At 35.0% G+C, this 15,775-nt stretch overlaps 1 protein-coding gene across 1 annotated transcript in view; it reads left to right on the top strand.

Moving 5' to 3' along the window:
- DNAJC10 (DnaJ heat shock protein family (Hsp40) member C10) overlaps positions 1 to 15,425 on the top strand; it is a 51,516-nt gene extending 36,091 nt beyond the window's left edge. The window contains exons 14-23 of the mRNA XM_080798872.1: positions 2,935 to 3,062; positions 3,368 to 3,484; positions 6,851 to 6,952; positions 7,581 to 7,736; positions 8,532 to 8,665; positions 9,754 to 9,807; positions 10,053 to 10,200; positions 11,959 to 12,078; positions 14,141 to 14,245; positions 15,301 to 15,425. Of these exons, the coding sequence (XP_080654998.1) occupies positions 2,935 to 3,062; positions 3,368 to 3,484; positions 6,851 to 6,952; positions 7,581 to 7,736; positions 8,532 to 8,665; positions 9,754 to 9,807; positions 10,053 to 10,200; positions 11,959 to 12,078; positions 14,141 to 14,245; positions 15,301 to 15,312 (1,076 nt within the window). The 3' untranslated portion in view covers positions 15,313 to 15,425. The remainder of the gene's footprint in view (positions 1 to 2,934; positions 3,063 to 3,367; positions 3,485 to 6,850; positions 6,953 to 7,580; positions 7,737 to 8,531; positions 8,666 to 9,753; positions 9,808 to 10,052; positions 10,201 to 11,958; positions 12,079 to 14,140; positions 14,246 to 15,300) is intronic.
- Positions 15,426 to 15,775: the final 350 nt, after the last annotated feature.

Genomic DNA, 15,775 nt, shown 5'->3' with positions numbered 1-15,775 from the left:
GGGAGGGAGAGAATACGAGAGTGGGGCAGAGGAAGAAGCAGACTTCCCATTCAGCAGGGAGCCAGATGCTGGGCTCAATCCAGCAACCCTGTGATGATGATCTGAGCTGAAGGCAGACACTTAACCCACTGAGCCACCCAGGTGCTCCTAAACTTGCCTCTTAAAACTGCTTTTGGTAGGTCCCGAAGATTTTTGAACATTGTGTTTTATTTTTATTTGTCATATAAGGTACTTTTTTGTCTCCTTCTTTCATTACTTCATTGATTCGTTGGTTGTTAGGTACATGTTTAGCCTCTATGTATGTGTTTGTGGGTTTTTTTTTTTTCCAGTTTTGTTTAGTTTTAATTTCTAATTTTATACCATTGGGTCAGAAAAAATACTTGGTATGATTTCATTTTTCTTAAATTTATTGAGACTTGTTTTGTGGCCTGACATGAATCTCTTGGAGAGTGTTCCGTGTGCCCCTGAAAAGAACATGTATTCTGTTTTTGAAAGAAATGTTCTGTATATATCTGTAATATCAAACTGGTCTAATAGGTCATTGAAGTTTACTGTTTTCTTATTGATTTTCTGTCTGGATGATCTGTCATCCATTGATGTATGTGATGCGTTAAAGTCCTTTATTATTACTGTTTTACTGTCACTTTCTCCCATTATATCAGTTAATACTTGTTCTACATATTAGGTGTTCCTATGTTGATGTTTATAGATATTTATAATTATTTCCTCTTGTTGAATTGATCCCTTTATCATTATGAAATGTCCTTCTTTGTCTCTTATTACAGTCTTTGTTGTAAAGCCTATTTTGTCTGTTAAAAGTGTTGCTAGTCTATTTTTCTTATTGTTTCCATTTGCATGGAATATCTTTTATCATCCCTTTACTTTGTCTGTGTATGTCCTTACATCCAAAGTAAGGTTTTTATAGGTAGCCTATAGCGGGGGTTTTGTTTTGTTTGCTTTTGTTACCCATTCAGCCACTGTGTGTCCTTTGTTTGGAGCATTTGGTCCATTTACATTTATAGTATTTACAGATAATAGGTATGTATTGACATTTTCTTCATTATTTTCTGCCTATTTTGGGTTCTTCTCTGTTCCTTTCTTCCCTTGTGACATGACGACTTTCTTTAGTGTTATATTTGCATTTCTTTTAATTTTTTTGTGCATTTGTTATAGGTTTTTGGTTACCATTAGGGTCATATGTAACAACCTATGTGTATAGTAGTCTTCAGTTGATTGTCACTTAGGTCTGAATGCATTTTATTTTATTTTTTTTTTAAGATTTTATTTGTTTATTTGACAGACAGAGATCACAAGTAGGCAGAGAGGCAGGCACAGAGGGAGGGGGAGGCAGGCTCCCTGCCGAGCAGAGAGCCCGATGCAGGGCTCGATCCCAGGACCCTGGGATCATGACCTGAGCCGGAGGCAGAGGCTTTAACCCACTGAGCCACCCAGGCATCCCCTGAATGCATTTTAAAAGCACTACATTTTACTCTCCCTGCTGACTTTTTTTGGCATTCTATTTTACATCTTTTGTGTATCCCATAACTAATTATTGTAGATACAAGTTTTACTTTTTCTCTTTAACCTTCATACTAGTCTTAAAAGTGATCAATTCACTGCCTTTTCTGCATGTTTACTAATGTTTGCCATTACCAGTGATTTTTTTTGTCATAACATTCTTTCAACTATGGCCATTTCTTTTCTGCTTAAAGAAGTTTCTGTAACATTTAAGGCTGTTGTAGGTGATGAACTCCTTGAACTTTTGTTTGCCTGGGAAACTCTTTCCTTTGATTCTGAATGATAACTGTGTTGGATGGGGTATTCTTGGTTGTAGAGTTTTTCCTTTCAACAGTTTGAATATATTGTGCCTGCTATGTTTTTGGTGAAAAAATCAGCTTATAATCATATGGGGGTACCCTTCTATATACTAGTTGACATGGCTCTTGCTGCCTTTAAGATTTTCTGTTTCTCTGTAGTTTTGACATTTTAAAAATGTGTCTGGGTTTGAATTTACTTGAATTCTTCTTGTTTGGTTTTCTCTGTGCTTCCTAAATCTGTGTATCTGCTTCCTTCCCCTGGTAGGGAAGTTTTCCAGCTCTGATTTCCTCAAGTAAGTTTTCTGCCTTTTAGTCTCTTTCTTCTCCTTCTGAAACCTCTATAATGTCATTATTAGTATGTTTGATGCCATCCTAGAGGTCCCTTAACCTAACCTGTACTCATTTTTTATTCTCTTTTCTTTTTGCTGTTCAGCCTGGGAGATTTCCTCAACTCTGTCTTCCAGATTCCTGGTCCGTTATGCTGCTTCTAATCTGTTGATTCCTTGCCGTGTGTTTTTAGTGTCAGTTACTGTATTCTTTGTCTCTGACTCATTTTTTATATACTTTATTTCTTTATTTCTTCTTTAGTTATCACTCTATTCATCCACCTAGTGAATGATTATGTCATTGCCAAGATAGGGAAGGTGAGAAAAGGAGCAAGTTCGGGGGGAAAATAACTCAATTTCAGTTTTAATATATTTGAAATATTTGTATGACATCCATGTGAATATTTTTCACTGGGTAGTTGGTAATACAGGTTTTGAATTCATAAGAGAAGTCGAGTTTGAAGAAGCAGATTTAGTAGTTGGGCCACAGTAGTAGTTCAGGTAAGCATAAAGAACACAAATACTGCAAGAAGTGGTTACTCTGCCTCTGAGGATAAAGAAATATTGCGAAGATAGGTCCTCCAAGAAACAGAAGCATATAAGAAAGGTGCTCCTGGCAGAGCAAACCTGTTTACGTATAGTATACAGAACACTAGACCCTCACCAAAATCAGTGGGTTCAATAAGTTTATCTTCATTTCTTTAATATATTAAATATAAAAACTTTGAAATGTTTATATGGGTAGAAAGGAAGAATGTGGATTTTAATTTTTCTTTTATTCAATTTCAAAGGAAAGAAGATTCTATATGATATACTTGCCTTTGCCAAAGAAAGTGTTAATTCTCATGTTACCACACTTGGACCTCAAAATTTTCCTGCCAATGACAAGGAACCGTGGCTCGTTGATTTTTTTGCCCCAGTAAGTTATTTTTATCTGTCAATTTCAGTGTTGTCAGATTTTCTCTTATCATAGCAAAAAGACTTTTTCTAAATAGTTTTGAACCATGAATACCAAAATTGTGTTACTCACTTTGGCCCCTATCAGATATTGCTTCCAAGGGGGCAGGGATGCACTTGCCCCTCCAAGAATTAAATACACAGGCAGGCACACGTAAGATTTGCCATGGTATGGTTTGTCTTTCTTAGTATATATTGCTTGTTGCAGAAATGTGGGTTTTTTTGTTCCATGTCACTCTGTGCTTATGAATATTTTTTCTTTCATAGTGGTGTCCACCGTGTCGAGCTTTATTGCCAGAGTTAAGAAAAGCATCAAAGCATCTTTATGGTCAGCTTAAGTTTGGTACACTAGATTGTACAGTTCATGAGGGACTCTGTAACATGGTACGTATAAAATACTTGTTCTAATTAACACTTTTGTAAAATAGTTTTGAAATAGAGACCTTTGTCAGTGTAACTTATAATGTGCATCTACATTTAGAGGAGTAACAAATATTTCAAAAAATGATATAAAATTATGATTGGATTAAAACATGAATAGACAACATAAATAGTTGAATGTGGATATGGTCTTATTTATCAAACATAGGAAAATATTTAGTTTATTTGATAAAATACATGATTTTTCCATTATTTAAAATCTTTATAATTTTTGATGCAATATTGCCTTTTGGCAGTCTGTAGTTTGATTCTCAGGTTTTCCTCATAATTGTTTTCTTAGTAGATGGAAATTTTAAAAATGAACAAGATTTTTGAACCTTGTTTATAATAAAAATATTTTCTTAGGTTAATTAATGTTCATTTTTCAGTTCCAGGAATAACTAGAAATTATATATCTTGTCACGAAAGTATATACCATCTATAAAATATTCTTGGAACAAGTCTCTGAAACCTAAATCAAATCATACCTTGAGATCTGTCTGTGTGTAGGGAATCAGTTAGAGAAACATGTTAAGTGAAACCATGGGCATGAAATCTTTAAGTGCCAGCATGTAGAGGATCTTACAGGACAAATACCTAATTTATTGGTCAGATACACTGAAAGGTGGGAAAAGAGATGAAAGAGAGTCAAAAGACATATCACTCAAATGCAATGTTTTTGTCTCGTTTGGATGCCAAACCAACTGCAAAGAAATGAGCAACCTACCGGTTAGGGAAATTTGAGCACTGAGAGGGTATCTGAAAATTCACAGGAATTGTTCATTTTTAGGTGTAAAATGATAGTGCAGTTACACTTGGAGGAAAGTCCTTATATTTTAAATATACTGAAATATGGATGAAATGATAAGTCATCTGGAATTTGCTTTAAAATAATATTGGTGGGGGTACCGGGTGGTTCATTCGTTAAGTGTCTGCCTTTGGCTCAGGTCATGATCCCGGGGTCCTGGGATCAAGCCTGACATCAGGCTCCCTGCTTGGCGGGAAGCCTGCTTCTCCCTCTGTCACTCCCCTGCTCGTGTTCCCACTCTCACTATCTGTCTGTCTGTCACTCTCTCTCTCTCTCAAATAAGTGAACTCTCTAAGAAATAAAATAATATTGGTGTAGGAATAGAGTTGGGAGGGAGTATAAATGAAGTAAGTGTGCCCATGAGTGGAAGATTATTATAGCTACAAGAGTATATGCAAATGTATTGCTGTCTGCCTTCGTGTGTATTTTAAATATTGTATAAAAGCCAACTTTAAAAGAAAAAGAAAAATGGAGGAGAAGAAAGGAAAAGAAAATGATAGGTTTTAAAAACAAGTAAATGTAGAGTGAAATCTTTATGGCATCTGTGTGAGGAAGAATTTCTCAGTCCACACTGAGAAAATGTGAATGATTTTGACTACATTAAATGATAAAACTATTGCCAAAAACTATAGCACATGTAACTGACAGAAAACCTTACTGCCAAAATATTTGACTACAAGTGAGTTTTTTAAGTAGATAAATGAGAAAGTTGAAACTTTTTTTAAGAAAAATCCAACAAACATAAAAAATCTTGCACTTCACTGGCCATCAAGAAAGTACAAATTTACAGCAATCCATCAAATTAATCTATCAACAGATTAACAAAAATTTTGAAATATGATAATAGCAAGTATATGGATAAATGATCCAGTCATGTAATGGAATACCATAGAGCATTTAAAACTAAATCTATCTTTACCAGCACGGGTAAGTCTCAAAAATACATTGTCAGATGACAAAAGCAAGCTACAGAATAGCTTACAGAGTATGATAGAATTACAGAAAAATTTTTAATGCTTCAGCATTTCACTCTACTACCTGGGGATACTTATGCATGTCAGAAAAGTATCAAAACATTTGTGGATTGGATATATACTTATTTGAGGATATTGATTGCTCTTACTTTCGGGGAGGAAAGGAAATGTGATAAAAAAAAAAAAGAATTTAAGCAATCTGCCAGGGTGACAAAGAAGTTAAATTTAAATATTGAGAAGGGATATATGGGTATTTGTCAGATGATTTCCCTCTTCATTCTGTTTGAAATTTCATTTAACTAAAAACTGATGTAAGATCTTTGGTTTTGAATGTCTTGTATGTGACGTTGAAAAGATCCTAAGCAAGATACAAACAATGTGATAAATAGTAATTACCTTAATTTGAATTCTTGTAGTTTTTCTACTTTTTTATCTAAACTATTAAATATCCTTGAGATAATTGAGTAAAACATAAGATTTTAAAACTGTGGTGTCAGCTTCACCTGGAATAGAGGCCAGGAGTCATTACTCACTAATTTTTAGACCTTAACCAAGTCACATAGCCTCTCAATACCTCCGTTTTCTCATCTGTAAAGTTGATGTGTTAATTTTAGCTTCTGAATAGAGTAGTTGTACAGAATAGATTAGAAACTACATGTTTAAGGGGAACCAGGGTGACTCAGTCAATTAAGCCTCAAGAGTTTTGGGTTTTGCACAAGTTGTGATCTCGTGATCATAGGATTGAGCCCCACGTCAGGCTCTGTGCTTGGCATGGAATCTGCTTCAGATTCTCTCTCAAATAAATAAATAAAAGCTTGTAAGAAGAGAAACTGCATATTTCAGTGCTAAAAAGATGTCCAGCATATGCTAAACACTAAGATTAACAAACAGTCATACCTAATGAGTTTTTTGAATCCTAATCTAACATTCCAGTTTGCTGCTGAGTGCATGTCAACTTTAAAGATGCAAAGATCAGCTACAGTAAACTCACACAGCATAGCCTTAATATGGCTAATTAGGAGCATGGGCCGTTTTGACTCTCTTGAAGCAAGATGGATAAGGCTGTAAAGAGAAGGCTAATCTCTGGCTTGAGTCTTTGAAACCACAATAATGCTCCAATTTGTCTAGGAGTAGAAGAAAATGAAACGAAGTAGCAAGGATAAAGAAAGAATAATGTGTACACAACCATATTTTAACTTAAGGAATTATGACTCATGTCCCAAGAATGTATTATCTATCTTGCTTCAAGAGAGTCAAAAGGGCCCCCGCTCATAATTAGCCATATTATGGCTTTGCACACTTCTCAATGTTTCATTGCCTGTGGATTTTATGGCTAATGGACTAGCTATAAAAAAGGGTCATTTATCAGTGCAACTGTGAATCCATGTCTTTGCCAAATTTGGCCAGGCTAAAATTTTTTGGTCACCAGCAGTTTAGCAATGGGTTTTTAAAATGTTGCTGTTGCTACTTAAAAGCAAGTTGGTTATAAATTTGCAACCAAGAGGTAAAATGCATAAAATCTTTAGTTTGTATTCTTATTCCTAACAGTATAACATTCAGGCTTATCCAACAACAGTGGTTTTCAACCAGTCCAATGTTCATGAATATGAAGGACATCACTCTGCTGAACAGATCTTGGAATTCATAGAGGTATTTTAATTTATAGTATTGTAATTTAGAGAGGTAAATTATTTTTAACTGGTTTTTGGTTTTGTGTTGTTTTGTCTTTTATTATTTCCCCTGTGAAGCTAATATTTTTGTTAGTATTACCCTATCATGGTAGACTGAAGCTGTATTAAAACAGCATTTGGAGCAAGTGAGCTTTTAGGGAGCTTGAGCAGTATCTCCGATCAGACTGTCAGGAAAATAGAGTAATACGCTTTCCATTAATAATTAAAGGATCATTTCCAAACCAATCATTGGTTCTGGAATGGGACTATTGGGCCTGTGTAGCTATCTGGGCACCTCTTAGAACTTTTTGTCCCATCTGATGTCACCTTAAGTAAAGTTGCCTCTGTTCCCTACTAAGATAATTTTAATGATACATAGAAATAAGAAAAAAAATAAACCTTGATTTAAGAAGGCTAATGGGCAAAGTCTAAACTTAACTGGGAATAACTCCTTCCTTTTTAAAATAATTCACTATCAATTATCTTTTAAACATCCATAAGTATCTTTTGATTATTCAGAAACAGGAACTTTTCTAAGTGACAACAATTTGCCAGGAATATATGAACACTTTTTTATATTGTTATAACGAAAGTTATATTCTCTTTAGGATCTTATGAATCCTTCAGTGATCACCCTGACACCCACCACTTTCAATGAGCTAGTTAAACAGAGAAAACAAGACGAAGTCTGGATGGTTGATTTCTATTCTCCGTGGTGTCATCCATGTCAAGTCCTAATGCCAGAATGGAAAAGAATGGCCCGGGTATAGTAGTTTTTAAAAAAATCTTAACATGTAGCATGAATGTGTATTTAACAGAACTGTTCTGAAACTGAGATGAACCCACCTCTAGATTATCACTTAGAACAGTTCTGATTATACCAGTTAGATTTCAACTCACTTTCTGTCTGGTTGGGTGAATGGTATAGATGTATTAGATAATCTACCTTTTTTTTTTTTCCTGTGTCACTTGTTTGGTACATATCTGGTCAAATTTTTGCCAAAGTCAACCCCCAAATCCCTTTATTTTCTATACAAATAGACATAGTGTTATGAAGGATTGGAAGAAAGTTACTAAATATGAGAATGGAAAATGAAATCTCTATTTTATATTTCTAAGAAAAAGTGAACAAACCAAATAGGTAAAAGTGATTTCTAGTATCTTAACATTTAAGATGATGCAATTTTGTGTCCTTTTCAGTAAAATTTTAAGATTTGGGCATGATTCAGTGTGTTGCAATGCAGGTCTCAATTTGAAAAATAACTGAAATACCATTGCAGCGATCTTCATTAGTTCCTTGTTTCTAACACTTAATTTTATAAATACCTAATTTCCCCCCACATAGAACATGAATGAAATCTGTTGTTTAATCTGTAATAATTGTAGTAGGGTCCTAACTACAGCATTACATTCTCAGTTCATTACTGTAAGTGTTCTAATCACTGAAAAAAAATAATCATCTCACAGTGATAATTTCTCTATTATAAACATAAATAGTTTAGAGGTAATTTTATTCTAATCACTTTGATCTGTTTATCTCCTCTCTTTCTCTTTTATAGACATTAACTGGACTGATCAATGTGGGCAGTATAGACTGCCAACAGTATCATTCTTTTTGTGCCCAAGAAAATGTTCGGAGATACCCTGAGATAAGATTTTTCCCCCAAAAATCAAATAAAGCTTATCAGTATCAGTAAGTGTTGCCTAAAATATAAAGACATTTATAATAACCATTTATTTAAACAGTTAAAATTTTAAAGTTATGTTAGGGGTGCCTAGCTGGTTCAGTCAGAAGAACATGTGACTCTTGATCTTAGGGTCATGAGTTCCAGCCCCATGTTGGGTATAGAGATTACTTAAATAAATAAGCTTCTTTAAAAAAAAAGTTAGCTTGACTAAATAGACGTTAACCCAACAAATATTTTTTGGGAGCCCACCATGTTTTAAGATGATGCGCTAATGAGAACCTCTGAAGATGAAAAAAGAATTGAATGATCCCAGTGATTATGAAGCTGGCACACCAGTATAGAAAAAGATAAACGGAGGAAGTACTAACATTTAGTAAGTCAGTTTTTGGTCAGGTATTATACTAGATCCTTTGTTCATGTTATTCCCACTAGTCCTCCCATAGACCCTGAGAAATAAGAATTATTGCCCTTCCTCCTATTATAGATAAGTAAACTGATTAAAGACCTTAAATAGTTTTGCCAAGTCACATAGCTGGTAAGGTTTGTAATTGAAGATACAGCCCAGTCTGTGACAATGGCCATCCTGTTTCTGTAACACCACATGGCATTTGAGGTAGAAAACTCAAGTGCAAGGCAGAATATAAAGAACATTATGTAAAAAGTAAAACTGAGCCATGGATTGCAAAGGAGGAAAGGATCACAGCTATGCAAGGAAATCATGAAAGGCTGTGTTTAAGAGGTGGCTTTTGACATGGGTCTTAAAAACTAGGTAGAAATTTGACAGACATAATGACCAGAATAAAGGTTCTGAAACTGAAGTCTTAGACATTTGGAGTGTTACCATTCCCATGCGTCTATAGGAGCTGGCCAGCAGGCAGTTAGTCTTCAGGGCTGTCTGGAGCACCAAAATACACTGAGACTAGAGAAATTTGGGAAGCCATGTAAGCAGCATTTTTAGGTAGGTGTATCTGAGAAGGGAAATGGTATCTAGTCAATAAGTTAAACTTTTCAGTTGCTGCAGAGAGATGGTTTTCTGAACATATCCAATAATAGAATATAGTATTTAAAACTTACATCAATTTCCTTCTTTCAGTAGTTACAATGGATGGAATAGAGATGCTTATTCCCTGAGAATTTGGGGTCTAGGGTGAGTAATCAAAATATGCATCATCGTATAAAATAGATTCAGTGCTATTTACTTTCCTCTTATGTCTGTAGTTACATTTATTGTGAGTTGCTTAAGGCTGTAGCATTTTAAATTACTTCGTAAAGAATTATAATTTACCAAGATAACTTGGAAGGCCTTTTTTACTTAGAAACTTTTACAGTATTATATTTTAGATGTTTCCTTTGGTTTCATATAATGAAAAATAATTTGATCCCTTGCCACAGATTCTTACCTCAAGCATCCGTAGATCTAACGCCTCAGACTTTCAATGAAAAAGTTATACAAGGGAAAAATCACTGGGTGGTTGATTTCTATGCTCCTTGGTGTGGACCTTGCCAAAATTTTGCTCCAGAGTTTGAGCTCTTGGCTAGGGTAAGTCTTGTCTCTCTACTTAAATAACTTGTAGTCACATGCATGTTTTAATAATTAGGTAAAATAACAGTTATTTAAAAAGTAGCTATATTAAATTATTAGCTATAATTATATTTTAAATATTAATTCTCTTAAGTTTCCTGGGAATTTTTTTTCAATTCCATTTCATTTCTATGACTATAATCTTTGCAGATTTCTTCCTTCTTTATTAATGCTTTTAGCTAACACCTCTGTCTTGATTGAGGACATCATCTACCTAACTAACAGCCAGATACCTCAATTTTGCTTGTTCCCTATTTCTTTCCTTTACTCTGCTGCTTGGCAGGCCATCATAGATCCTATCAGTTCTGTCTTCTAAATGCCTTTCAAATTTGACATCTCCTCTCCATCTCTTCTGCTAGCCTCTCTGTTCAAGCCCTCATCATCTCATCTAGACATCTCATGTGTACCTTTGAGCTAGTCTCATTTTGCCAGTCTGCCTTCTTCAGTTCTGCCCTGATCATCTTTCTGAAATACTCCCTTCTCAGGCTTCCCGTGAACCAAGTTTCTGACCTGGCATCCTAGGTTGCAGGTCTCTGATGGGACCCTTTCTATCTCTTTGGCTTTCTCTCTGTCCCTACCCCAAACCTTACAGTTCAGGCACAACGAAGTACTCCAAGTTTGTTGAACAAGTACATGCTGTTCCCTCTCTCTAAAATGCCTTTTCCTTACCTTGGTCATGTGGATCTTTTCCTCCTTACCCTACAAAACCCAGCTTCAGTTGGCACTTCTGTATTCACTGTCCATCTCAGTTCACTTTAAAATCTTGTACTCCTTTGGTAGTTACATAATGGATGTTAAATACTTAGTTACCTGTCTCCTCCATAAGACTGAGCTTCTTGAGGGCTAGTTTTACAGGTCTTATCTAACTCAGTAAATGCTTATAAAACTTAACTGAATGCATTAACTGAATACAGTCTGAATTTTTGTTGTTTCTGTCACTCCTCCTCATTAGTTTATCCAGATTGTTAGCTTCAGGGAGCTTTGCTGTGGGCTGTAAAACACTCAGTAGAATGAGAAAGCTCCAGTTTCACCAGCCTAAAACAAAAGCTGAAAATCCCAAGCCATGGAGATTTTTTAGCAAAGGGATTTCAGAGCTCCCCGGGAGTCATAAAAGATTATTTTAGTTATTGGATTGTCCTTCAAATAAGAGGTTATTTTCCACTTACTAGATCTTTTTCTCCTTTTATGCTTCCTTTTTCTTTAGTAATTCGACAAAATGTTTTACTCCCTTTGTATTTAGCTTATTTTGTAATGCAACAGTATCTTGAATATAGCAGAAGGTTACTCAATATGAAAAAGATCATACCCTGAAGAGCAAGTCAGAGGCCTGATGCAGAGGGACTGAAGACTTATGTAGAGTTGTGAGCCTTCCACAAAAGGAAGAGTGCTCCCTCAGCATGTGAGACCAGAGAAAGGAAGAAGGTGGATGAGGACAGAATCTGAGGTGTTTGTGGTGTGATGGACAGGGTGTGGGTACCAGGAAGGAGCTTTTCTTGATAAGATAAAGAGTTTATTTGCTCTTGGAGAGGTGTTTCTGGGTAAACGGGTATTTAAAGAGCCAGTAAAAAGTTGGAAGCAGTCTTACCAGGATGGAAAGGATGAAAGCTTAAGTCTTGACAGTGATAAAGATTTGAAAATATTTGTATCATGTTGCTTTGTGGTTGCCAAAATAGTTTATGCCACAGAGAATGGCAAACCATATTTCTCTCTTTTCAGATGGTTAAAGGAAAAGTGAAAGCTGGAAAAGTAGACTGTCAGGCTTATGCTCAAACATGCCAGAAAGCTGGCATCAGAGCCTATCCAACTGTTAAATTTTTTCCCTACGAAAGAACAAAGGTACGTACAAGGCCTTCGTATATGTGCCTCTCCTTTAGCAGACCAAGTTGGAAAGGTTTGTTATTAGTCTGAATGTTTTTATTAGCTTTTTCTCCCTTTGTCATTTGTTTTATTTGTATATGTGAAAAGAAGCTTCAGCAAAATATGCATCAGGTGATTTTAAAAGGTTTTTCTGTCTCAAAGTTCATATGACCCACTGCCTTAAAATTTTTGTACTCCTGAATTACAGAAACTACTGAAGATACATACTAGAATATTAGTAGTAGTTTTCTGTGAGTGGAGATTTAAGGTAATTATTTTCTTTTTTTTTTTTTTTTTTTTTTTTTTTTTTAAAGATTTTATTTATTTACTTGACAGACAGATTACAAGTAGGCAGAGAGGCAGGTAGAGAGAGAAGGGAGGAAGCAGGCTCCCTGCTGAGCAGAGAGCCCGATGCGGGACTCGATCCCAGGACGCTGGGATCATGACCTGAGCCGAAGGCAGCGGCTTTAACCCACTGAGCCACCCAGGCGCCCGGTAATTATTTTCTGTGAAGTTCTGTATTTCCTACTTTTAGAAAAATATTACCTTTATAATTATTTTTCCCAGGAAATGAAAAAAATTAAAAGAATACTATCATAATTCATAATATTTTTGAAATAGACTAGTACCAGAACATTTATCTTGAGAAATATTAATTAGTGATTTAGACTACAAAATAAAAGTTATGGTTCCTTGGTTTGGTTATAACTCCCTTCTGTGGGCCACTGTGGGGTTTTTTTTTTCCCTCCAAAAAGAAAACTAGACATCTACTGATGGGTCTTAAAATTCAGGTGATAACCCCTATGGTCATTTATATAAATGTGTATACCTTTCAACCAGTATAATTGCTAACTGAAAGTACTCATGACTTTTGCTATCTTTCTGGGTAAAAGCATGACATTTTTGACAATGTAATTAAATAAGGATTTGCTATGTATTCATGTTTTCTGGTAAAACATTTGAAGTAAGTAATTTCAAATATTTTTATACTTTTTGAGAAAGCTCATCAGCTTAAGATTTCATGTTTATTTATTAGAAATTATATTTTGGAGTTAAATAATGAAATTGGATGATGAATTTCAGAAGTCTAGTATTGTCATCTAAATTTTTCAGTGAAGGATTTTGATTTGTCAAAGAGGTTAATTCTGTCTTAAGAACAGCCTGGGTAAGCAGAACTCAATGAGAGTAAAGGAGCTTATACTAGTACCTGAATCTTCATTCCTTTGGAATCATTGACTCTACTTTGATTCTCAGAACAGCTGAGAAATGTATGACACAGATAGGGGTCTTCACTCAGATAGATGGTTTTAGGAAAGTTATCAGTATAATGAGCAGTCACAGAATTAATCAGGCCATAGAAGGAGCTGTTTGAAAAGATGTTACCATGTGGCAGGAGAAGCCCAGAAGACATTAGGACCCCAAATATCCCTGTCCAAACCAAGAGACAGAGGTGGAAGTCCAGGCCAGATTTGAAAATCAGAGCAGAATAATGATTGTGGTAAACAGCAGTACAAATCAGGTGGGCAGTAACACACAAAAACAAGATCCTAGCATACATTGTGGAGTTCCCACCAAGAAGGAAATAAATGACACCAGATCCAAGAAAAGCAAGCCTGATATATTGACCTGCCCCCTTCCCTGATTTTCAACCACCGTCCTGCTCTGAGCAAATGAGAACCAGGAGACATAAATTACTTTCCAGAGTGTTGTTGATCAAGGTTTTAACTGTGCCTATGATTTGTATTAGATTAGAATGATTTGAATCATATGGGGGCTGTCTTTTCTTTACAGTTTAGTTGTTTTAAGGCAATTGGAGTTAGCAATATCATTTTTTCCAATGAATTATTTTACATGTTCCCCTAACAGTATTGTATTTAAGTAAATTATGAGTTAACTGCTTTTGCAGCATTATTTCCTTGAAGAAATTTGAGTTTCAAATATTTAGAACTTTTAAGGAATATTTAATCAAATTTCTTATATGGAAATGACATGTTTTGATTAGATACCTTAAAGATTATAACAGGATTGTTTTTAATTTTAGAGAAATGTTTGGGGAGAGCAAATAGATGCCAGAGATGCAAAAGAGATTGCTACCTTAATATATGAAAAATTGAAAAATCTCCAAAATCATGGAAAGAGAGATAAGGTAAGGACTAAATCTAGAGCTGACTTTGGCAAACATTATCTATTCTTACTGTACGTTATATCAATAAACAGGTAGAGTGGAAGCTTCAAAAAATAGTAAAGTTGAAATTTCTTAATTTGGAAAATACGATAATCAGAATGTAGCTTGTATGCAGTAATAAGCATAGAAATTTAGACAAGTAAAACAATTTAACTCAAAATAGTGAACTATGGCCATAAATTATTTAAATTTTGTTCAAGTATAAATAAAGCATTGACTTGTTGGGAATAAATATACTGGAGCCTCATAAAATATTTTGTACGGCAAAATATCTACTCTGGTAGAATCAGGATATATTGGAACCATATTCGTCTTGGCCCCTTCTTGAATTTTTCTCTCTCAAGAGGCAGTGCAAGCCCTTTGCTATTTTGTAAAAGAACTGTTCTTTTTTCCCTTTTTAAAATCACTGTCATTCTAGGACATACTTAAAAACAGGTCAAAGAATGCTGGAGTGCTTTCTGAGTGGAATTTAATAAAATCACATACGAGGTTTTTTGTATTCTTTCCCTATAAGGTGAAAGAAGGACAAAAAAGAACAACACAGATTCTGGAGAGGGCTAGAGACGTCTGGCCTTGTAGAGCCATATTACAACTGCAGACTCCAACACAGAGGCCTTACACCCTGTTTTGAGAGTTATAAATCTTTATCTTTTGGGGTTTACAAAAATATTTTTCCGATGTTTTGACTAGGTTAGCTTCCTTGAGAGGTTTTAAAGTATGACTCTTATCTCAAGTTAAACCTTTGAAATAGAAAATGTTATTAGACATAAACCAGAATATCATCAATGAAATTAAGTTAAAAAACATACCAATATGATTACTTAAGTGTAATTAGTAGTATCTGCATGGACAATTAAGAACTAAGAGAGATATCCTTTTCCATTGTTACAGTTAGGCAAGGTATATTTCATACAGTGATCCATTAGTTATCTTTTAAAAGGTAGAGTACTATAAACTAATCAATATCTTAATATAAATTTATACTTTATCTTTCAATCACTTTTACATTATTGTAGGATGAACTTTAATGATGTTGAAGATGAAGAAAAAAGAGAAAAGGAATTCTAACAAATGACATCAGAAGATATCTTTTTAGGATGTTACTACATTCTTGGTGGGAATAAATGAACATTATCTTGGACTTGTAATTGCACTGTCTGAATTCTGTACAACACTGGCATAAATGAAGGGTCTGCAAACTTTTTCTATAAAAGGCCAGATTGTAAAGATTTTAGGCTTTGTAAACCATATACAGTTGTCACATACTCTGTTTTTGTTTTTGTTTACAGCCCTTTAAAGAAATGCAAAAACCATTCTTAGCTCAGGGCCATACACAAACAGACCACAAGCCACATTCAGTTCATGGGCCATGATTACGGACCCCTGGAAATGATGTTAAGACTGGCTGGCACAAACAGGAGCCTGTTGAGTTATGTGTCTAAGTTGTACGAAGCTGGTCTCTATTCCTTAAAAGTTTTGTGGCTGGCCTGA

The sequence above is a fragment of the Martes martes genome, assembly GCF_963455335.1.
Source record: "Martes martes genome assembly, chromosome: 3".
In the NCBI taxonomy this organism is placed as follows: Eukaryota; Metazoa; Chordata; class Mammalia; order Carnivora; family Mustelidae; genus Martes; species Martes martes.
Note: the sequence above shows the minus strand (reverse complement) of the source record. Positions and strands in the feature narration are given on the sequence as shown.